The sequence below is a fragment of the Ictalurus punctatus genome, chromosome 24 (genome assembly GCF_001660625.3).
Source record: "Ictalurus punctatus breed USDA103 chromosome 24, Coco_2.0, whole genome shotgun sequence".
NCBI classification, from domain to species: Eukaryota; Metazoa; Chordata; class Actinopteri; order Siluriformes; family Ictaluridae; genus Ictalurus; species Ictalurus punctatus.
This window is the reverse complement of record NC_030439.2, coordinates 16,267,843-16,291,964: the sequence shown is the minus strand read 5'-3', so window position 1 is coordinate 16,291,964 and position 24,122 is coordinate 16,267,843. Positions and strand designations below refer to the sequence as shown.

Here is a 24,122-nt window from a genome sequence, read left to right as displayed (position 1 = left end):
AGTTAATATCCAGCCTAATTTCTCCATCTGGGGATTAATCAAGTCTTATCCATTTTCTTTACCGCTTATCCTACACAGGGTCACAGGGAGCCTGGATCCTATCCCAGGGAACCCCATTGCAGGGCACAATGTGCACCTGTTCACACACTACGGACAATTTAGAGATGCCAATCAGCCTACAACGCATGTTTTTGGACTGGGGGAGGAAACTGAGTAACCTGGAGGAAACCCCTGAAGCACAGGGAGAACATGAAAACTCTGCACACACAGGGCGGAGGTGAGATTCAAACCCCCAACCCCAGAGCGCGAGGCAAACATGCTAACCACTAAGCCCCAGTGCCCTCCTATAAGTTAGTATTTAACTTTAAAATAAATCAACTTCATTAAAAGACATCCAACATTTAGGAGCAGGTTCCTCTTGATCATATGGTCTCTGATCTATAAGTGTACTTTCTCACTCCGAAGGGGTCGCTTTTTGAACAATAAAATGCAAGAATTTTACCCTGAAACAAATCATTACAGGTTTTTTTTCTGTTGATTTGTGGAACTATTATCAGTGCTGCTGTTATAGAAAATTAATCAACACCTGAGCAATAATAATCAAGAATTCAACAGCGCGTATATGTATATAAATAACAGCGGTATATATGCATAGTTTCAGGTTTAAATTGCTTTATGTAGGCTGTAGCCCCTTGACCTAATCTGTGAAGAGAATGCTGCACTAGAGTGTGTGTGTGTGTGTGTGTGTGTGTGTGTGTGTGTGTGTGTGTGTGTGTGTGTGTGTGTGTGTGTGTGTGTGTGTGTGTGTGTGTGTGAGAGAGAGTTTCAGTGGAGTCATACGAATAACATAGGGCAGGAAACAGGAGTCGGATTCAGCATGAAAATCAATTCAAGCAGGAACAAGACAGTGTTGTGTGCTAGACTCAGTAGGAATATTAGCCATGGGTGATTTTAATTAAACCCTCAGTAGTTGCAGTGTGTACTGCAGCATGTGTGTATATATAAATATATTTATATATATATATTTGGAGACGCTGTACACTTGGCATGGCGTATGCCATGAGCTCATGTTTATTACACAGTTATACATTACAGTGCCACAACAACACATTGGTCAATGGTAACAAGACTGAATATAAATATAGATTTCTTTGCTACTTTAGTTCATAGTTCTGTACTAACATGTAGGATTAAATACAGAGAGAGAGTATAGCTGCGGAGAAAAGTACGTAGGTCTACAATTCAACACAGCCGACACACATTATACACATTAACACTGCGAGGGTCAACACACAGGAGTAACACGGTCAGTCTGGCGAAGTGATATGCAGATCAGGAAGACATGGCCAATTGTTTTGGGACATGACCGAAAACACCCAGAACACATCCTGGCAAATGTCTGCATATACGTTAGTTTATCTGTCTTGGGCTTCCTTGTTTAAACCTTTCCACTTCTCTTCCTCGGAATCTCTGTGCTGTCTCCGTCTCTGTTAGTCTATAAGAAGGGTGTAGGGCTGGACACAAAGGTTCCTTTGACACATGATGCTTGTGCACAAGTACTCAGGAGCTCGGAGAGATCCGATTAGGTCTTTATTTTAGTTTAAACTGAGTTTAGCAGCAGCAGAGGGGCAGCAGCACTAAATGACTCCGTCTGTGACTTTTCTGTGCGCTGCAGAGACAGACGTCTCACACCCTCCTCCAAGGTAGTGCTCTTTTGACCACCGGCCCGTGTAGTGTTTTCTGGTTTTCTCTCAGCACCTTCTGCTCTTTCGCCTAAACACATACACAGACACAGTCATGTTTAGAACATAGTTGCAGTTAATCCGAAAGTAAAGTAGCCTTAAACACGAAACAAGGATGTTTAAATGGGTAAGTCCTCTCGAATAGCTGACTCTGATTATATGGACTGATTGTTTAAGTGAAATTTGTTATCACAGTGCAAAAGCTACTTTTTTCAGTATTCGGTATTTCTGTTAAAAATAAAAATAAAAAAAAAATAAAATAAAATCATTCAGGGGTTGTCACATGCGTTGAGGTTGTGATGTCATAATAAAATGGAGTCAAGCGGCTGAACCTGTCATGCCCCATTTGCAAAGTATTACACAATTATGTGAAATCTTTTTATTTAAAAAAGAAAAAACTTTGTTGGCACAAACTCTGTGCTAATTACATTATCTAATGTTGGTCTTTTTTAATATCATTTTCATGATTTTAATCATTTATAATCATGATAAACCAGCATGTTTAACTAAATGTACAGTAAAAAAAACCCTCACACAGATCTCTGCCAATAACCACTAGCAACACATAATGTCAACACCGTGTGAATCTGCACGTACAAGTACATTATAAAAAGAAAAGTGGCTTGATGCTTACCTCTTTCCTGTTCACACTCAGGTGATGAAGCACCGCTGCATTCACTGCGAGGTCCCAGAACAGGCGAGACACGGCCGAAGCCCTCCAGGGAGCCTGGGCTGGGCAGCTCCACACCTCTGGTGCAGGGAGAGAATGAGGGAAGAGAGGAGGGGAAAGGACAGGAGGACAAGAGCAGAGGGTACGAAGGTGAGCAGGACGGGATGTATGTGCAGGGAACATCCACAGGGGCCGAGTTGGAGCTCAGGCTGCAGGTGGACTGGGTTTCTGGTTCTTCATCTGAGGCAGAACCATTACAGTTTTCCTCCTCAAAGGGCTCAGATATCACTGCAACACACACACACACACACATCTGCATCAGAGCCTAAACATATCTTCAAGATCCTGTTTTGGATCGTAAGTGACTCATAAATAAGCACTGTTTCTTTCCCCACTGACATTTTAGCACACTCACTGGATATGCCGTCTGACTCCATTTTGAAGTTGCTGATGTCTTCACCATCACCTACGTCTTTCTCAGCCCCAACTCCGCAGCAGCGGGGCCCAATGGCTGCGAGACGTCTGCGAGCGTGGATCTCGTCTGAGATGGCCTCCAGATTGCGCAGGGCCGTCCTGTACTCCGTTTTGGCCTGGGACAGCTTCGCCTGGCACTCGTCCACTTTCCTCTTCAGTTGCTGTGGGGAAGAAGGTCGAGAACGCTGGTCAGAAACGATACGTGTACAGATCCACAGCAAGTCTTCTTCTCTTTCGTTTCCGATATTTAAACTTTTTTTTTTCTTTTCTAAGATTTACACCATAGCTGTGATCACATTACATATTCCGGAGCACATGAATATACAGTACAGAGCCAGCGTAAGCCTAACGGTGAGCTTAAAAACAAACAAATAAATAAATAAATCGAGCGTGAAGCATAACCAACGGAAAGGAAATGGACCCACCTCGAGCTGTAGATAATATTTGGACTTCAATTCAAAATATGGCCTGTAGGGACGGGAGGGAGAAAGAGAGAGAGTTTGAGTCAGGCACTGCAGACATTGTACAGAGGTTGCCGTGGCAACAGTAACACTCGAACATTCTTGAGCTCTGAAAGCGAGAGACGGCACATCTGGAGCACATCAGCCTGCACACACCAGCACAGACAGAGAAACAGAAACAAAGAGAGGCCCCGTGCTGGGACGAGGGGGAAAACCATCACTACAGAACTGCCGCTAAGAGCACGGCTACTGAGCCACCTTTTATTCCTGCTTTCTAATCAGAGAACAGAGTTTGGGGTGTAGTTCACAACCGCTTTTTAAATCCCATTAAACCTTTATCAGGATTTAAAACTGTAAAAATAGTAAATTTGGAAACGTAGAAAACATTTAACAAACTCCAGCATCGACGCTATTTATAACTTTCTCTACATTCTGAACGTTTTATGTCCTTTGTGTCATATTACGCCGAGGAAAGAGGATCTAGGAGAGCTAATAAATACACACGGATAAATAAAGTGTTTTATTTTTTTTAAAAAGAGACTATGTAGTAATAAATATCCTCAGGCATATACAAAGGCAAGAAAATTGAATAAATAAGTAAAATTGAGGAACATATCAAATCAGAAATGAATACACAAAAACGATATAATAAATAATGAAATAAGAAATAAAATAATGTATTATAGCGCTACAGCACATGATAATATGTAATATACGAAATAATAATGTAATAATATATAATACTGATGTATAATTTTTAACTGAAAAAAGGTATACTATTTATATATAAATATTAAATATGTACTATTTATACTCATTCTTTTATTCGTTTTTAATATTAGTCGACCTGGTCCTCCATATCTTACAAGGTAAAACTATTTATGTACAGTATGTTACACAATTACAGAACGTGTGCTAAAACACATCGATTATATCATTTCAGAGAAATGCCTTTTAATGTATTCTAACTCTTTTCTGTGGTGCACTTGACAGCGTTAAACGCAGCTGATCGACTGACCGTGACTTGTTGATATTACGTTTGAGTTTCTTCTCCAGTTGTCTCATGTGGTTGATGGCTGCGTTGTATTTGGCCGCTGTCTCTTTGTGCTCCAGTTCACTGCGTGTCCTGCTCTGCTCCGCCTCCATCACCTGCAGCAGCAGCCGAGCACAGCGCAAAACGTTTATTAATAACATTCAAGTTCCTGTTTTCTGAACACATGTGTCTCCACACATTTACAACAAGCAAAATTCAGCCATTAAACACACGTACTGGAAAGTGCATCCAGCTGTTTCACGGACGTTATTAGATAATTATGCAATAAAGGAAATGTTGGAAACGTTCTATTCGTATCGCTGGAACGTTACTAAGATCGAGCGATGTCGCACTCGAGTCCTCATGACTTGTAGCTTGACTAATCTGTGACTCGTTTTTGTATTTTATTTGTTGCTAGGAGACTTCGCACTCGAGGGGAACGGAAGACGTAGACTCCACATGAATGCTGCTTTTTGAGTTCATCGAAAAGGAATATAATTGACTATAATTGTGAGTCTAATTGTGAAAGTATTGGAAATTATATTCAAGAGAATACGCAAAAAGGTAGTTATATGAAATAAATATTATACACGATTAAAAAAACACTGTCATTTACATTTACGGCATTTGGCAGACGCCTTATACAGAGCAACTTACGTTTCTCTGATTTATACAACTGAGCAGTTGAGGGTTAAGGGCCTTGCTCAAGGGCCCAACAATGGTAGCCTGGCAGTGCTGGGGCTTGAACCCTGACCTTCTGATCAGTAACCCAGAGCCTTTAACCACTGAGACACCACTGCCCCACTGCTCTCATCATACTATTATTTGAAGATGAGGTTATTTTTACTATTACTATTATCCTAAAAATGTGGAAAAAGTATTGAATATTTACAAATTAACACAACCCAATTATCATCCTTGGAAAAAAAAAAAATCAGTTTTTTTTTAATTGCTTCTATTGATTTCAGAATCTTGTTGCCTTTGAGTAATTATGAGCTTGCACGCATATGAAGAGAAAAAAAAAAAACGCCTCAAAGAGATGGTTGTTGACCTGCACAAATCAGGTAACTGATAAAAAAATAGACAAGCACATAAAACTAATCATCATAATCCCACTCAGGAGAATAAACGAGGAAAGGAGTACACATAAATCTACTGTCCACAGTGAGGAAGAACATTATAGTGTCAGAATTGCAGTCGTCCCGTTAGGGTGCGGAAAGTTCTGGACTTTTCTGTAAAAGTCTACTTATAATTTTAGTGGCGAGTGTGAGATATCTAAGTGTAGTCTACAGTCTGTGTGTCATGTCCTGTCTCACCCTCTGGGTGGCGTGGTTGAGCATCTCCTGCCAGGCCGAGTCAAACTGCCGGCTGTCCTCCTCCAGAAGTCTTTCCTCGGCGAGAGCGATGGTTTCCTTCGCTGCTCGCAGGATCTCTATGGATCGCTGGAACTCCTGCGTGGCCCTCTGAGCTTCCACCTGAGCCTGAAGGAGATACAAAAAAGTCAAGAAATCTCTCAGAGCTGGTGTTTAAACATGCCCACTTCTCAAAACAAAGCCCTTATCTCCAGCTTAACATGCAAAGGAATGTGCTTGGAATGTCCTTTATCGTTGCATCCCCTATATGTACCGCTTTAAGAGTATGTATTCTATGTAGAATATCCGTGAGCCCTGTTTATTTACTGTAATCTGTTCAAGTGGCTCCCTGCTATAAAACAAGCTGCTTCTGCTCTGCGTGTCTCTCAAAAATTATTCAGTCATATCTTCTGCTAAAGAATTCATAAGGATTCATAACAGTCAGGGTTTTTAAAAAAAATTTATTTCATGAAAAGCTCAAAACCTGAACCCAATCCGGTGCTCCTCTCAGACAGATATGACACGGGCTTGCTGACGACGCTTCCTCTGAGCCATGGAACGAGAGCTTGGATTGATTTAAACCTCACATCTCAAAAAAAAATCACAAATCCAAATGGTAAATGAGATGCCTTTCAAAATCCCATCAGCTCATTACCATTACAAAGGTCGCTCGCTCTCTCTCTCGCTCTCTCTCGCTCTCTCTCGCTCTCTCTCGCTCTCTCTCGCTCTCTCCTTATAGAAGTGCCTCTGACAGCTTCTACATTGAACACAGCCTCAGGGAGGAATCATTGATTTGGGTAGCAGGGGTTTGACTTTTCCTGTCCTGCACTTCTTCTGACATGGTTCATACAGCTTTTCTAAGGTGAACCTCAAGTATTTGTCCAGTTCTTACATGGAAGATAATCAGATTTGTTCCAGTGTAACACACATCAGCATTTACGCTCAGTAAAGGTCACATGAAAACGAGACAGCTGCGATATAATGTGACCTCCAATTCAATCACCGACTCAAATGCCTCAAATGTTTTTCTGAAGGATGTGATGACGCTTCACAGATTTTGTCCGGTTTTCCAGCGCTTTCATTGTGTAAAGTTCTGGGGAAGAAGCAACTAATCTGCAATTCACCCACTGAAGAAATGCAAGCTCTTGTTCACTGACATAGGAGAGTCTTTCAACAAAGTGACCCAGAGATGAGGTCGGGACGTAACGCCATGATGGCTTCGAGTGGGTTACACACAATGGCACGCACACAATACTGTACAGTTGTGCTTTGTTCACTAAACGCCTCCAACAGAGGCGTTATCGTGACCAAATAATCGTGACCTTCAACTGTGCCGAAGAAGATTATTTCCCGTAGCTACAAGTTTGTTTTGAAATGGAAACAGAGCCCGGGGTTGCCAGGTCTTGTGTGACAAAAACAACCCTGTGTTCAATAAACTCCAAAATCAATTCCAAATCTATTGCAACACTCACCAGGTAAAAGCATGGTGTTTTCTTACACGTTAAGATCCTAAAAGGGTCTCGTAATATTATCTAGACCGTCTTAAATAAATAGTAGTTGAAAATGATTAAACCAATTCACTGATGCACAAGCACCCTCATACAGGAAAACATGCTTGTGTTATAAATAATCTATAAGTGGTGCAAATGTCCAAGATACAGTATAGCTGGAGGTTTGTTTTTTTATCAATTAAATCAATTTAAAAAAGGTGTATATATAAATATAAACATATAAATACCTTTATAATATATAATAACATTACACTTGTTTCATGTCTCCTGCAAACAATATGCTTTCTCGAGTATCAGGACAGGCACATGAAAGCTCAAGGAAGAACATTCATGAAGGTGTGGCACAAAACAAACACCGTTCATTCATCCTTATCTTCCATATCACGACCCTCTGCCCTCTCACTCCTAGCTTTTTACCAGGTGGTCCAAAGTCATTTAATATAGTCTGACTGTCTCTCTCCCTTTCAAACTCTTCTCTCTCTTTCTTGACTTTTCTGACTATCAGCAAAGGTAAGAGCAACAGCCGGTGTCATTACAATGAAAAAAAATGAAAGTGGTACAATAAAGGCTGCATAAATGACAGCTAAACACTTTACAAATATTACATATCTCTCTATAACTACTGACCAAGGTTGTATTTGTAATAATCATGTAGGCTAGCATAAATGTGGATATAATACTTAGCTATCCATCCATCCATCCATACCGTTTATCCTTCTCAGTTTCACGGGGAACCTGGAGCCTATCTCTATCTCCTGGAGCCTAACTCTATCCCAGGGAGCATCAGGCACTAGGCAGGGTACACCCTGGACAGGGTGCCATCCATCACAGGACACAATCACATACACACTCTCACACCAGTCAGCCTACCATGCATGTCTTTGGACTGGGGGAGGAAACCCCCGCAGAAAGTGGAAACTCCATGCGCGCGCGCGCGCACGCACGCACGCACACAGGGTCACGGTGGGAATCGAACCCCCGACCCTGGAGGTGTGAGGCAAACGTCCTAACCACTAAGCCACCGTGCGCCCACTTAGCAATCTATGATATGGAAAATAATTTAAGATGAATAAGGGCGTTCAAAAGAGATTAAACCTGCTTAAACGCAGCTTTTATCCAGGTCGAAGTTTGTACTGTCGCATCCCCGACTCAGTTCCCCCGCGTCCCTTCACGTTTCCAGCCTTGAATCTATATAAGTAGTTCATGAAAACCGTCACCCACACATCAAGTAGTCAAGCTCCACAGCAAAACTGCAGACCTGGCAACCCTGGCAGGAACCACAGTTTCAGACTCTGGTTTTGTGTGAAGCTATAATTGCTGAAACGCTAACTCTCGATCTTTCTGAATGACAGATCTGCAATACATGTAATACTGTAATACACTTCTGCTGTTATGTAACACACAGGCTCTAGCAGTCAGATAGAAATCCAATCCGCACTCACTTCAGCTGTTCCATCAACATTAAACTCCCAGACAAGATCAGCTGCCATTTTAACATGCTTAAGTAATACCCAGGGATTATCCTGGCAGTTTAAAATCACCAAATGTTCACCAGTGATTAGCATGAAAATGTATTTTGGTCATCTATACCATCAGACCACCAAGAACTGACTTTAAACAACTCGGCTAAATAAATGCAATGTTTACCCAGCGGTCTCAGTAAACACCATTAACATGAGTGAATTATGCCAAGAGTGGCCTGCTCTTGACATGTCCAAGGTTAAGCCTTAATAAACACAGTTAAGAAACAGCCTGAGAAGTGCTGAATTCCCATCATATGGGAATCACCGTAATTACCAACTCTGCCTGGGGAAAATAAAAACATTCACATGGACCTCTGAGTCAAACGTTCATGCTGACTAACAAGTTTTGTGAACTTTCAGTCAGAGGTAAAATCGTTGCGTTTTCTGCCATGAAAGTTTTTTCAGTTTCTTTTTGTGTTGAAATTGCATTTTGTGTCTTATTAACTTATTAAACTAACTTCAGGAAAGTGAAAAAAAAGAGGCTGGTAATGGAACAACTGTTTATAGCTGCTATAATGCAAGTGATAACAGGATGTAACATTAAACGCAACTATAAGTGGATAAAAACCATGTGTCCTTCTTAATGTATTTAAAAAATGTAATCATTGGCAAATTGCTGCATTGTAAGAGGAATAAAACACTTTTGTAACAGATAATCCGCTTTGCATTGGGCCATATCACGCCACCATGTGGTTGATCATTTCTCTATAACGGCACGCTCTATTCTATTTTATTCCTAATTTATTATCAGATGATAATTTGCGCCACTCACAGTAATGCGTAAACACTTTCAAGTTGAAATAATCCTGAGTATTCCCACATGACCCAAATGCAGCATAACTCCTCCCTCCTCCTGTCCCTCTTCTCACTGGTGTCCGTTTCATGTTGAGGAAAGTGCAGTGCCTGGTCCTTCACATGCTCTCATACTGTTGAGTACATGACCTCCTACTGAACTGGGGCCTCAATTATTAAAAAAAAATAAACAAACCAACAAAAAAAAAACAAGCTTTTTTGCGTAGAGTGAAATTCTGCATGCGAACAAAAAACAGGAAATGGCATGTGCACATAAATCATCTGATTTGTAAAACCACCGTTTCCTATTATAGATTCCAACTAACATGAAATCAATTCTGGATGATGAAATTATTCTTCATGTTCGTTAAGTTTCGTTACATACAGTCACAAATTTCAGTGTATCTTGTAGGAACAGGTCGCACAACCAAACATAAAACGGAAAAAAAATAACATTTAGGAGAGCCAAATGCATCACAAATCAGTGGCACATTAAAGAATATATCCACCCTGAACGACTTCCATATCAATATTTATCTTCAAAATGTGAGCTTCAATTGAGGAAAAAGATTATTTCATGATTACTTTTTCTGGTTTAAATTTTTGGTGAAGATGCTGGTCTGTTTGCACATTGTGTAAAGGTTCCCTCCATTACCCACAATGCCGTTCGAATATCTGCTGATAGAAGTGCCTCACTATATCTCTACCTAAAGAGAGTGTTGCAGCAGTGCTTTATTCTGTCCAGCTCTCCGACCTCTATCTGTGCACTCTGCTCAAACAGATCAGCTTCCAAAACTTCAACTGTCATGCGTCAGCGCCTACGCATCAAGTCAGTGCAATTCAGTCTCTCACACGACTCAGCGTAATTGTGTCATATAGCTGCATTGCATTCTGGGACTTCACGTGCTCGTGCTCTTTTTTTTTTTTTAGGAGCTAACAGTAAAACATGACGCTTGTCATTTCTCCTACTACGACACCATTATAACTGCACTAGCAACAACAATATCCCCCCGGAACACAACTGCTAATTTCTCACAGGAATACAGAAAGAGATGCCAGAGCATTCAGTTAATTTCCTCTAACGTGTTTCCACTAGCAAAACTTATAAATGCTTGAAAAGTCTTATTACACTTATTACATAGCCTAGTTCTAAGAGGACAATTGGTGCCCTCCAGAAACAAGAAAACAGCCCATTAGCCAGTCATCAGGAGGCTTGAGTTCCATGCTTTCCTTAAAAACAAACTCTCTGTTTAACACAAGGTGTCCTAAAAGTCTCCATACATAAGGGGAAATTAACACTTTTTAGCTTCTTATGTCTACCAAAATTGTTCATGCTTAGTTAATATATATATATATATATATATATAAAAGCATTTTATAACATAAGCTACAGTATTTTTACAGCCTGAAGCAGTTATGGCTTTGGTGGAAAATGCTTCACACGTATTGACAAAAGATTACACCAGCATGTTGATTAACTTTGTCTGGATTAACTCTTTCACGGATGGGGGTTTCAATAAAGATTTTAGTTTAAAAGCATTCAAAACGCAAATGTCGAATAACATGGTCAAGAGTGCAAGAGTGGACAAATCAGTAGAAGCAGATTTCATATCTGTTAGTTGTTTTGATTGAATGTTGCCTGGCAACCGAAAAAGAGAGGACGCCATTCTTCCAAATCCCAGAATCAGGAACATGCAGGTACGGTGTGTGAAGCGCTGATGAAACTGTGCAAAATAGAGTGCAGAGCAAAGCTGTCATGTAAATCTCCTAAATCTTTACATAACTCACGTTTTCTATCGTGTGCAAATTAGGCTCTAACCGTAACTAGCTAACTAGGTCAGCCTATGCGTTATTATAGTATACTAGCTACCACTTTTTAGCTTCGTCTATTAGATTTCCAGACAAATAAATCATGAGACTGGGCAGACCATTTTACATTTTTACTTGCTTGGTAGGCTCACTTATGAATTGAGGGCATCTGAGAGCACGAGTGGCCGCACAACTAGACCCCTAATCTGAACAAATGACAACTATGGAAGATATGCAGTATATTTCATAAGAAATCCTGGTTGAAACGGAAAGACTACATTAACCAATATGCTGCAATTTCTAATAGGACGACCACCCAGACACTTCCACACATGTGACCTACTTGCTAGTTCCTGACCCACTTCTGTACTGCTGCCAGCCTGCTGAATGCGAGTTCATTCACCTCGTATTTAAAGAGGAAATGGACCTTCTTTTAAAGATATAGTCAGTTTCATGCCATATAATTAGTCACTACCGACTCAGAGCAATGTGAATGTGGAACCACTTCATCTCTGATGTGACATCAATTGCGGAACATGCAGTCATTGAGAATGCGCACGCGTCCTCCTGTCCTACTCTCTCTTACCATGTCGATAGAGACACGTGATAAACTGTGTAGGCTCCTGTTATATCTATGACTGAGGAAATGCCATTCCAAAAACCATCTATAAGGAGACAACTGCAGCCAGGCGTCCACCTTGAAAACCTAGTCTGCAGGGCCTGAATGGGTTATGAGCAGGGTGGGAGAGCACACTAATTCCTCACCTTACCTCACTGCATCATTAAAAAGAAACCTCCAAGATTCTGAGAAAGCACACATAGAGAACCACATTTAACTGACGTGTGCAGGAAATGGCATCATTTCGAAGATGCTGAAGGGGGGTAGGTGAGGAAATGATGACACAGACATTGACATTCCCCTTACAAGGCCAAAGCCCTGACTGTACTGAAAGGGAAAGGATGTCATTTTAAATTGTTAAGATTTACTTATACGAACTACATTTATTATCATTATACAAGTGCAATGAAATTCAGTGTGCAGTTCATTTTATACATTTATACATTTATAAAATAAGTAGAAATTAAAATATGTATAATTTACATATATTTTGCGCAACGTGCGAGTGGTAGTAGTGCAAGAGAAAGAGTACAGTAAAAGCAGCATGGCATGATGCTGTATTCAGATCAGTGTAAACGGACTGAGCAGCAGTGTTATGGAGTATTTAAGTAATCTAGTCGCCGAGCATGAATAGGTGTGTGAGTGTGAGTAATCTAGTCGCCGAGCGCGAATAGGTGTGTGAATATGTATGCGTGTGAGGATAGGTCCTACAGCAGTGTTGAGAAGGTGTTTAATGGTCTTATTGTTTGAAAATGAAACAAAAACTCTTCCTGTTCTGTCCAACTAAGCAATGTTGAGGTAGTCCAGGACATGTTTATTTAACCTGGAGGAACAGATTCTCAGGAGATGGCAAGTTTGAATCCTATGATGCTATCTGTGGCCAGGAGTCCAAGAGAGTGTAATTGGCCGTGCTCTATGGTTTGGGGGGGATGGCATTACACTATCTCTCCCTGGTCAATCACAGCTACACTAAACAACTATGAGACTCTGTGAGCTCATGTATGTGGAAGTAGGTAGATATCGCTTTTCTCCGAGTGTGTTCAGCTGCCCTGTGTTCAATTTCCGCCTGTTTTGGGGGTTCCCGTGATCAGCACTGAATTTATTTGTGATGTCATGCTCCACAGTACTGGTTAATGGCTCATATGAAATTAGACACTCAGGGCTTTAAAATGTATTTCTTCTCCTTTTTACCTAGCCTACTAGGCTTCAAATATTATAATGTTGTTTTGGCAGTTGTACACAATGTTTTACTATCAACAAAGCTTTATTTGCTGTCTGTTTTATCTCTGCCCCAATGTTATTGCAGAGAGAGGTGTGAATTGTTTGTGCAGAAAGGGGCTCACATCCCTCACCGTTCCCATCGCCCTGCTCGCAAGCAGCTAAACGCAGTGTCACGATACTCTTCACACAGGAACCCAACAATGTCCTGACTAATCGTATAACAGATTTGCACCGATAAAATAATTAGCGTGTTCATACTGATTGAAAATGTCTGATAATTCACAATTTCTCAATTCTGACGGCGGAACGGATCGCCAGTGTACTGCTAAAAAGGGCTGATTTCTTGTTTATAGGACTGTTGTATAAAAGCAATATCACACTCGCAGTCATGCTGTTGTACCGAATATCAGACTGGTCTTAATTACCGGCGGTCGAATAAATATTCCGTAGAACAGCACTCTTGTGCGATATTGCTTGATTAAATACTGTACATTTTGTTCATTTTTTCAAGTGTTGTGCATTAAATATTACAATGGTGGATCAGACAATAAAGATAAGATGGAGTGTGACAGGAAGCATTGTGTCAGCTATGGGAAAAAAACATATGTCTTTGTCTTCCCCTTGCCTGCATGTGTGTGTAGCTGGCCAGCAGCAGGAAACCGGCAAGGTCGACCTGGGCTGGGTCCACCCGTGCAGTGATGAAGGCCAAACTGCACTGTGCTTTAGAAACAAATCAGTCCTCGTTATGAAATGTGTCACACTTTAAAATTCTGTTCAACAACAACAACAAAAACTCTGGGTTATTTAATATTGGCCAGACCGGACACTCTCATGTGCAGCTCTCATACAATGGCATGAGATCACTGGCAGCTCATTTACTGCCAAGCAGCAGAGGAAAATCAGTTTGCACTGTGGAGCCGTGTGTGTGTGTGTGTGTGTGTGTCTGACAGAGTTAAATAAAGACTTTCAGAATCCCAGTCTGCATGAGAGAGGAGAGAGGACGAACGAGTCTCTCCATTACTCTCATTCTGCCCGATACATACTCGTATACATACTCGTCATTCATCTAAATGCAACCGGAACCTGAGATGACTAAGCATGCTTAAACCACATCCAGTCAGTGGAAATATGAAAGAAATGTTCATTTCTTCCTATTTCCTGATCTACAGATATGTATCTTTATACTTGCATGTGTATGTATGTGCATATCTATCAAAACATCCATCTAATTATTGTAAATTGTAGGTACAAAATAACTCGCTGTAGCCCATTCACTTGGACACGGATCTTTCTCAGTGCAATGACACTGACACTGACGCTGATGCAGAAAGGGGTTTAAACACTGTTCACTTTAATAAACACTTTCACTGAAGGAGTCTCCAGGGTCAGCCTGTTGTATTGGGCAGTACGTTTTCCACCCTGGGAAAGTGTTCCGGACTTTCTGGTTTCTTGGTGACATGATAATCTCTTATTAACTTCAAGAGAGAGACAAAGAAAGGCTGCTGAAGGAAAGACTGTTTATAGCTGCTATAACGTAAGTCATAACGGGAACTAACTTGTCTCACAGATGTTCTGCAAGTATAAATGGTTCAAAAGTATGATGTGTTAGTCATTAATACATGTAAAATTGTAATCATTGACAAGTCACTGTGCTATAAGAGGAATAAAACACTTTGGGATGTGCTGTAATAGGAAATTAATACATTTTGGAGCAGGAACAGCAAAATTGTCTATAGTCTGAGTGTTGGGTTAGCACCCCACCTTGTGCCCCTAATTCCCTGGGATAGGCTCCAGGCTCTCCCAAGACCCTGTGTAGGATAAGCGGTATGGAAGATGGATATATGGACAGTTGTTTAAGTTCATTTATGGAGGAAATCTTCTTGTTTCAGTGTATCTATGAGCTATATGAAGAACTGAAGGCCCTGAATGAGCACTAGAGATTTTCAGCTACAGCCAGAGAGAGGAAAAAAACAAACAGCAGGACCACAGTCATGTAACTCTATTCACGATCTATATATGAATCTGTCCAGGGGACGGTTAATGTCAGTCCACACAGACTGTGGTGTGACTGAACAGTGCACTGTGATTGGATGAATAGGGGGAGGTGCCGTTCAAGCCCCTGCTTATGAGAGACAGCTGCTCGTGTCCAGAGCCACCTTTCCACCTGACACCGCTGAGTAAGTGTGGACTCTACAGATAGACACAGACAGGTGTTTAGAGGGCTTAAGGACTCAACAGAGGTCAGTCACATGGACTCACACACACACGTGTTGACTAAGTGGATTTCTCACGCTAGAGGTAATTTAGGTACACGCAGCCTTATTTTACTAAAAGATTATGTGGGTGTAAAAAAAAAAAAAAAAAAAAAAACTTGTGCAAGCAGATTCACTAATAGGGTTTATGGAGGATTGTCTCTTTCACATGATCAAAATAGCACCCGTTGTCCATTTTGTATGTTTGTTTTAATTAAGTGTGCAACATGGGCCATTTCTACTGCGGTCTAAAAGTCACTTTAGAAACTGCAACTGCATATGCAAATTAGGATGACCAAAGTGCAGGTGTTAAATTTGCCCATTTTTGAGAGAATGCCCATTTTTGCCGGGTGAAAACACAACAAATTCGCTTACTACATCTTAATAATAAGTAAAAACAAATTATTCTTTAGTAAAATAATCCAAATGATGCTAATATTACGACGGTAAACTTGGCTTCATACTAAACATTTCCCGCACATTAACACCTCCGAACCCCAACAGAGTTTTTGGAAAGAATTTCACTCACAAATAATGCACACTCATGTCTACGCTCTTTTATTATCCTGTAGGTTCATCTGTAGGTTGATTTTAAACCGTTTCTGACGCTACCTTTTGAGTTTAGTTTCAGTTTTACTTTTAGTCTCCTTGTGACTCTCAAGAGCAGAAAGCGCACGCAAAAATCCAATTTAAATACTGTTTCCTGCTGTTCATGCCACTATTCTTTGTGAATCACATGCAACACACCCACACACTGCAGGAACAATGTGCTCCCATACACTCAATCGTTACAGGTATTCTTAATCATAATTGTAGGAACGCAACTTGAAAAAACAATATTTACACTTTCAAAACTACAAGAACGTTACATTCTACCAAATGCTCGGATTGATTACAGTGTAAGGTCACGGCGTTTTACGTGTTAAGATATACAAATCATGAATCCAAAATGGCTCTCTAACCCCTTTATCACGGGTTGACAAATTGCAGCACGCAGTTTGGGTGCAAAGCAAGTATTTCAGCGGGCCACGTGATCGAAAAACAGCGTAGTTTAGTCGATAAACTTTTTTTTTTTTTTTTTTTAAATGACCATAGTTCAGCGATTAAACACGATTCAGCTCGGTTTCTGTAGCAGATCATCTGTTGTGGTTTATCCACTCACATTTATTTATGCAGTATAACTTGTTTAACTGAAGACAGATCATCTGAGCAGAGACGAGCTGCATGGCTATAGAGACATTAGAACAGAGACGTGGGTGTTTGCTCTCTTTAAAGATTCCAATCAGATGTTTCATCTGTTCAGAGTCCATGTCTTACTGTCTTATTTGCAGACATAATCATTAATGGTTAAGCATTAAAATGTAACTGGTAGCTGCTTAGCTGGACTTTTATAAGCATAAGGAATTTCACGTAACCTTTTCAAATTTTAGTTGAATACTCCTGTCCTATAACGTTACAAGAATAAACGAGACTTTACACGTTTATACTGAACAATATTTAAAAAATAACGTCAGACTTTTGACCTTGTTTTGATCTACAATGATAATATAAATGCTATATTTATAGACATGATATGATTTGACAGCTAGTGTTAGTCAGAATACTGTCATTTGTAAAGCACACTAATTCACACTCTACACCACCTAATTACAAATGTTGTGTGTGTGCGTATATGTGTGTGTGATTTTTGACAGCTCCTGATGCAGCTGAATAACACCGGTTGGTCAGCATTTTGCTGGCAAAACACTCCTTCAGCCTTCATCAGCGTGACAGAGCTACTGGACCTGTTTTTTTCCCCGGAGATATCTGTATGCTTTCTGTATGCGCTCAGCTTTTTCACAGAGAAATCGACACCACCCGTGTCACCTAAAGTCACAAGCAGTCATCAGAGACAAACGCTTTAAAAATACGCAAGTGTTTTTTCAACCTAATATCCATCTCCAGCAGCTGTAGCATGTGATTACTGAAAAGACAAAATGTCGACACATTTCACTGCACTGACGAAAAAAAAAAGAACTGAAAACTGTTGACTCAAAATAGTAATAATGGAAGGCTATTATAAGAAACTGCAAATGTTGGGCTGTAGCATACCAAAAGGTATAGTGTTTTATCTTTAACGTTCCAACACAGGTGCAATTCAGTAAAAGGTCATACAGGTTAATGACGCTTCTGTTGTGGGTTTTGTGGTATCCGTGTGACATATTGATGACACATAACTGAAAATTCTTCTTCTAAAAAAAAAAAAAGGTAGTCCCATTTCAGAAAGAACAGATGTACTATGTTTATTTTTAAAAAAAATACAATTTGAAACAGAAATATTAATAAAATCAGCCAAAAATACGTCTTTTTCATAAGCTCTGCTCTTAGACTTAATTATATTATAACTGAGTCTGAAGTAAACGTGGCGTGGGGTTTTTTTTCTTCTTCTTAATTTTCTGTCCTAGTACAGAGAAAAGCACATGATGAAATTCATGTCTATGGTAATATAGAGGAATAAATAATGTTTTACAAAAACAGTATTCCTTAAATGTTCTTTAGTGTCTAAACAAAACAAAAGAAGATTAGGTAAAGTACCTTTTTTTGGTTATTTAGTAAATATAACTAATTCTGTTTTTGCAGGCAGATTTCATTTTCAGACTAGATTTGTCTGTCTGGCTGGCTGTCTGTGTGTGTGTGAGAGAGAGAGAGAGAGATTGGTATGTGAGCTGACGTCTGAGAAACCCCTTTTATCAGTCACCCTTGCAGGGTCTGACACTGACGGATTACAGCACTTTTACCTCTGCCTTAACTCACATCCATGCAGCAGCATTCCTGCGCCACCTCCACTTACACCATACGCATCTGTAGCATAATTAATACGCTTCATACCGGTGATATTTGGTGTTGCATTAATGACTGAGTTATTAATTCCCTATCTATCCATCAGTATTGTTCAGTTCTCCCATAGAGTGTTAGCAAGCACGTCTTAGGATGACAAAAGAAAACATACCCAGAGAGAGAGGAATCCGGCTGACTCTAAGTGGCAAGAGAAAATTTCATCGTGCATATTCACCAGTGAGACAGATCGGAGGATAAATTAGCATTTGGAGACTATTTACTCATTTGTAATCTGGAGATGGAAGTATTTGCTATTTCGAGCCTGAAACCCGCAATCAGAAGCCATCCTGCGACACCGCATGACAGCCAGACTAATTAACACCAGCATCTTTCTATATATAGCACGGCCAGCACACACGCACACACATCTTACCCTCCTTGTGAGGACCTTCCGTTGACATATTATCAATGCTGTGCCTACGCTAGTGTTAACTTCTGTAACCAATACGAAGCATTTTAGCTCTTTTAGTTTTTTAAATAAAAGATGTGAATAATCAATGCCAAATGTCGTCCCAAGGTCAAATCTGTCTTATGCTCCTATCCTTGTACAAGATATAAAAACATGCCCGCGCACACACACACACACACCCACACACACACACACACACGCACACTAACACCAGGGCAGAAATGTGTTTTTTTTCTTTTCTTTTTTTTCAAAAAGACTCTGTGTCTAAGCTAAGCCAGAGGAAAGCTGCTGTGCTGGAGAGAATCACTTTCATCTTGTGGAGCCTGCAGCACCGCTCTTCATATTTACAATTCAAAATGCTCTAAATCTCCTTATTTTCACTCATTAACACTCATTTTTACTGGCATCTGTCCTCCTTAAAGCTCCAGGGTCCCGAGTTTGATCTTGAGCTAAGGTTACTCGGGTTAATGTTTTTCTCCTGCCGGTTTTATTCCCACCTCTCAAAAACTGCCTATGCTAATTTGCCTCTAGGTGTGAATGAGTTTGTGCATGGTGCCTTGTGATAGACTGGCATCTCATCCAGGGTGTATTCATGCCACTCGCCCACTGTTCCTGAGACAAAGACGTTCCTATAGGTTTACATGTAAAACATGCACTAGAGGTTAAGAAAAAGCAGCCTATTTCTGTCTGCTAACAAATGAATCCTGCATTAGTCTTCACACAGCAGTTTTTCCCTCCTGAGGGAATGAGTGCAGATGCTATGTTAAGCGAGGGGAAAAGAGAAGGAGGGAGGACAGGATAGGTGAGAGTAAGGGTGTCTGAGGAAGTAAAGTGAAAGTAGAGCAAAGCTTTTGCTAAAACTGCTGTCTCAAACAACATTGTACAACTTTATAAATATTCATTCACCAATCAAAATGCTTTCTATTTGTTTTTAAACACCACAACAATATCACAGCTCAGTGTATCTGAATAAATAATCTTCTTAATTACCAGGTCGGCGGTCTGAAAGCTTCTGCAGCTGAGTTATGTGAAATGTCGTGAAACAGGCGTGATGATGGCATGCTTTAAGACAAGTTGTGACCTGCGTTCACGTGTCAACATTCCCCTTGTTTACTGTGATATACAGTCCCCTCTGAAAGTATTGGAACAGCAAGGCCAATTCTATTGTTTTCGCTATACACTGAAGACATTTTGGTCTGAGATCAGATGAATTTGAGACGATAGATGGGAATTTCAGCTTTCATTTCCTCATATTTACATCTAGATGCATTAAACAAGTTAAAAACATGGCACCTTTGGTGGCAACCCAAATGTCTTCAATGTATTGCGAAAACAATAGTATTGACCTTGCTGTTCCAGTACTTTAAGATGGGACGGTACGTGTCTAATCCAATCCAACACTGAACCAGTATTTCAGGCCAGTACACAAATGCAGATCCTCAGAATCAGATCTTTAATTATTAAATAAGGTTACGATGAGAATTTCCACATATTCAAAATACGATCTACAGAGTCTAAGTTTGCCTCATCGTGAATAATATTTAGCCAGGAAGTAAACTGGTTGTGAAACATGACACATGTAACACTTTTGTACATACTGAGTCAAGGAAATTTCAAAATAGGAAGTGCATGAGATAAGCCTAGTAGGTAATTTTATTACGAAACAAAGTGACTGGTATAGTTATTACGTCCCTAGTCTGAGCCCCAGGATGTGTGTTGTAGACTGTACACTCAGCTCACTACAGTTATTAGAATACTGCTAGTTACAATTTCATTCCTTATGCACATATATGTGTATTCGTTATTCCTTTAATACCACAGAAATTTGCCGGCAGTTACACATTTTTTTCAGTAAAGAACAATACATTATACTTTTTATCCATCTATAGTTCAATTTAAAGCTGCAGTATGTTCACTAAACAAGTTATGTCCAGTTATCACTTACATTATAGCAGCTATAAACAGTCATTCAGAAGAAACAGTCATTCTTCTGAAGATAATAAGACAAACAAATGCAACTTGTTACTGTGACCCTGCAAAATGCAACATCCTCTGTCTTAGAATCAGAAAAGTTTGGCCTTTACCTCTGATTGTTACAAAGCACTGACACGGAGGACTCCTTCAATGATGTTAAGCAACAATCTGTTTGTGATTTGTCTCGCAGACCGCACTATTGACCGAGATGCTACTGCAGAAAATTAATCAACACCTTCTGACATTTCAAATTTGAGAATGAGAATTTACCCACAATTTCACACAATTTCGATATCATTACACCCCCAGCCCGAGATCATGGCATTCTGGTTTTAGCCTCAGTTGCTACAGAAGTCTGGCTCACGAGACTGTAACAGACCACAATGGTCAGGAGTTGTTGCATGCAGATCTGATTTTGTTGCAGCACCGTTTTGTACAATGGTGTCTCCGGCACGTTATGTAAAAACAATGGTCTATGAGGACATGTGTGCAGTATTTTTGTGACCGTGGGCAGTTCTTAGTGGCATTCAATGAAGAAATATTAAGTATATTAAACTTTGTACGTTTTTATACTTACATTAGTAACGTAATTGACTTACATTAGTTACTTGTGACTCTATTGTGATCTTGACAACGACATTTCCCATTAATAGTTTAACAGCGTAGCATTTTTTTTCCTGACATTATACAGCCTCTCACTTCCATGAAGATCCCATGTGCCTTCATTCCAAGTCTGCTGTAACAATGACTGGAATAACAGTCTTACTGCTTAATGCCTCATTTCATTTTCCAAAATATCATCTACACTCAGGTAAGTTATGTAATGTCTGCTCTAACCCTTTGTCTTAGTGCTAGTGAGGAAAACAAACACCAGAAGTAGAAAGGAACAAACCAGCATTAACTTTGCTTCTGTACATGAGCCTGGTTTTTAAGTATCTGTACTTTTTGAGTTTTTACTTCAACAAAATGTCTACTTTCTACTCACTACATTATCACTTATCACTACATTTCTATATAAGCATATATTTGCAGTCATAACGTGGCTTTTAAACATCAGACAGCTTCAAGGAGTCAGGAGACAGCTATTAGCGTTCAGCTAGTTTGTATATTCAGAGTGATTATCACGCTAGCTGACATTTGAGAGATTGGGAATAAAGCTGTTGCTAGTCAGTCTTAGCTAATCTTCTCCCACTTTCCTTGGTAAAAAAAAAAGAGCTCTAATGCATCACCAGTAAATAACATCAGTGTGTAATCTAAAGCAGACATATTTTTCATTTCTGACTCAACTGTAAGAGGTGAGAACTTTGGTACTTTTCCCACCTCTGCTAAACACAAGACATCCCTATGTTCAGAAGAAGTATTTATGAGCTGTGAGAGAGCATCGGGTTTTGTTTGTTAGCAGTCAGGCTGGGAAGGGCTTATTTCAGGAAGTTACTGTACCTGTCGAACCACTCTCCGGGCCTCCCAGTACGGCTTGGACTCCTCCACGGCTTTGCCGATCTTCTTGACCTGCTCATCTAGTTTTAATGTGGCCTCCACCAGGACAGCACGAAACCTCTGCCTGGAGTCCTGATGTACAGAGATTAGATTATTAGATTAATTAACATTCTGGGATTTGGATAGACTTAAAGTGATCATCTATTCAAAGTCTTTTTTATTTATTTATTTATATATATATATATATTTTTACATAGAACCATTCAAATATTAACTGCCAGTCAGAGGCGTTTGAATATTATTTATTAACATTTCGTTTAACGGTTAAATACTTTACAGTGAGAAAATCTAGGAACAAGGTATACGTAAACTGAGAAATGATAAAGTTCAGAAAAGGCTGATCTGGATCCCTCTAATTACTTGTAGCACACAACATTTGTTTTAGATTACACTAACAAATAAGTGCACCTGCCTTTAATAAGACATTAATTTACAGTGCAATTACAATCTGAGAGTGGATAATGAAGATAGCTAAAACATTTAGGGTTTTATAGTATTTCCAGAGCAATCTGGATGAAAAAAACATTTGGAGGAAAAAATAAGCTTGGTAGCTTTGGGTTTTTTTTTTTCTTTTCCTTAGTTAAACTAAGAATCCAAATTTACCTGAAGTGAATGACACCAAACCTTAGCTCATATAAAACATTAGCGTCTATTAATTGTAATGTGAGGTAATGCTAACCTTGCCGTGAGACATTTTTAGGTACCTACAAGCAGCAGAAAGCTCTCAATTGAGGGCATATTTATCTTAAGCTAATATTAATATAAAGTCAATTTTTAGCTTATGCTATCATTACAATGATGGATAACTTTTGCTTCAGATAAAACGAGGGAAAAGAGGCTAAACATTAGCTCAAGCTGAAATGACTCTAACCTCTTGAGACCCAAACCAAAATGTTGTGTACCGTGTAATTTCTCCTCACTACTTCTCGTGTCTCAGGTAAAACATTACTCTAAGTCATCCTAAGCCAACCCATTTTATTTTATTTTTATGTAATAATGTGTAAAGTGCTTGAAAGTTTTTCACTATCAACTTGACATCTTTTGCTAAACTTTAGGCTAATCTAACATTAGCATGAGGTCAAAGATTAGTTTAACCATAAATGACGTAAAACTTCATATAAATCATTTAACGTTTTTCCAGTTATTTAGGCACCTGTATTGCATTTCAATCCACCATCTGCCATAATTTTACCCCATCACCATCCATATGGTGCAGAAGGCAATGTAACTGATCCTAGAGCCTGTAAAATACTGTGTAGTTCCCAGAAACAGCACTCCCCTGCATGCCTCATTTATCCCACGCTGCCTGTGGTATATGTTCATGAATGCCTCTCTGTGACACACTCAGGGCTGTTGCACCTATTATCTAGTTGCGGCGATTTGAAGAAATCAGACACTTCGTTAGTCAGGCTGTGTGCTTTCCTGAAAACAAGCTGATTCAGTAATCTTAATCCAGCACTAGTACACAAGTACGAAATTCCCCGTAAATGCTATACAATTCCCTTCTGAGGAAAGGTATAAGTGTGCTTTTTTTTTTTGGCATAAAATGCTGGGTTATAAATCGGACATGACATGCCACCTACGTCAGTTCACTGGGTTCACTTTTCACTTTTCGCTCTCAACTTAATTTTTCTCCAGTGTTGTGCAGGCTGGCTCTTTCTTGCTGCCAGGTCATGCCACAAATCTGACTTTAGAGACTCCTACATCCTCTCACATGCTGTCTCTGAGGTCAGAGTTATAGAGGTTTCCTCCAATTTCACCCGTCCCGGCTCTCACAGACGATTAACGAGCGGCTGTTATTGCGTAATTCTTCCTTCCAGTCCATAACTAATCAACAGAAGACGTGTTTGGACTGAAGTCAATTCAGAGGGGATGCATGAATTTTTAAAGGGTGTCTCTGTGTGGA

General features: G+C 39.9%; 1 protein-coding gene and 1 long non-coding RNA gene across 3 annotated transcripts in view; one reads left to right on the top strand and one right to left on the bottom strand.

Annotated features, from left to right (window-relative positions):
• Positions 1 to 1,037: 1,037 nt before the first annotated feature.
• The window catches only part of sh3bp5a (SH3-domain binding protein 5a (BTK-associated)), a 25,758-nt gene continuing 2,673 nt past the window's right edge, over positions 1,038 to 24,122 (bottom strand). The window contains exons 3-9 of the mRNA XM_047150506.2: positions 22,160 to 22,288; positions 5,697 to 5,861; positions 4,366 to 4,496; positions 3,312 to 3,354; positions 2,828 to 3,047; positions 2,377 to 2,700; positions 1,038 to 1,773 (exon numbers count right to left, since the gene is read on the bottom strand). Coding sequence (XP_047006462.1) covers positions 1,601 to 1,773; positions 2,377 to 2,700; positions 2,828 to 3,047; positions 3,312 to 3,354; positions 4,366 to 4,496; positions 5,697 to 5,861; positions 22,160 to 22,288 — 1,185 coding nt within the window. The 3' untranslated portion in view covers positions 1,038 to 1,600. The remainder of the gene's footprint in view (positions 1,774 to 2,376; positions 2,701 to 2,827; positions 3,048 to 3,311; positions 3,355 to 4,365; positions 4,497 to 5,696; positions 5,862 to 22,159; positions 22,289 to 24,122) is intronic.
• Positions 10,956 to 17,620, top strand: LOC108256923 (uncharacterized). Of its 2 annotated transcripts, none has more exons than XR_001810367.3 (2): positions 10,956 to 15,447; positions 17,154 to 17,620. It is a non-coding gene; the product is annotated as an uncharacterized LOC108256923 (long non-coding RNA). The 2 variants fall into 2 exon arrangements; XR_008393414.1 differs by having other exon boundaries at positions 10,956 to 15,505.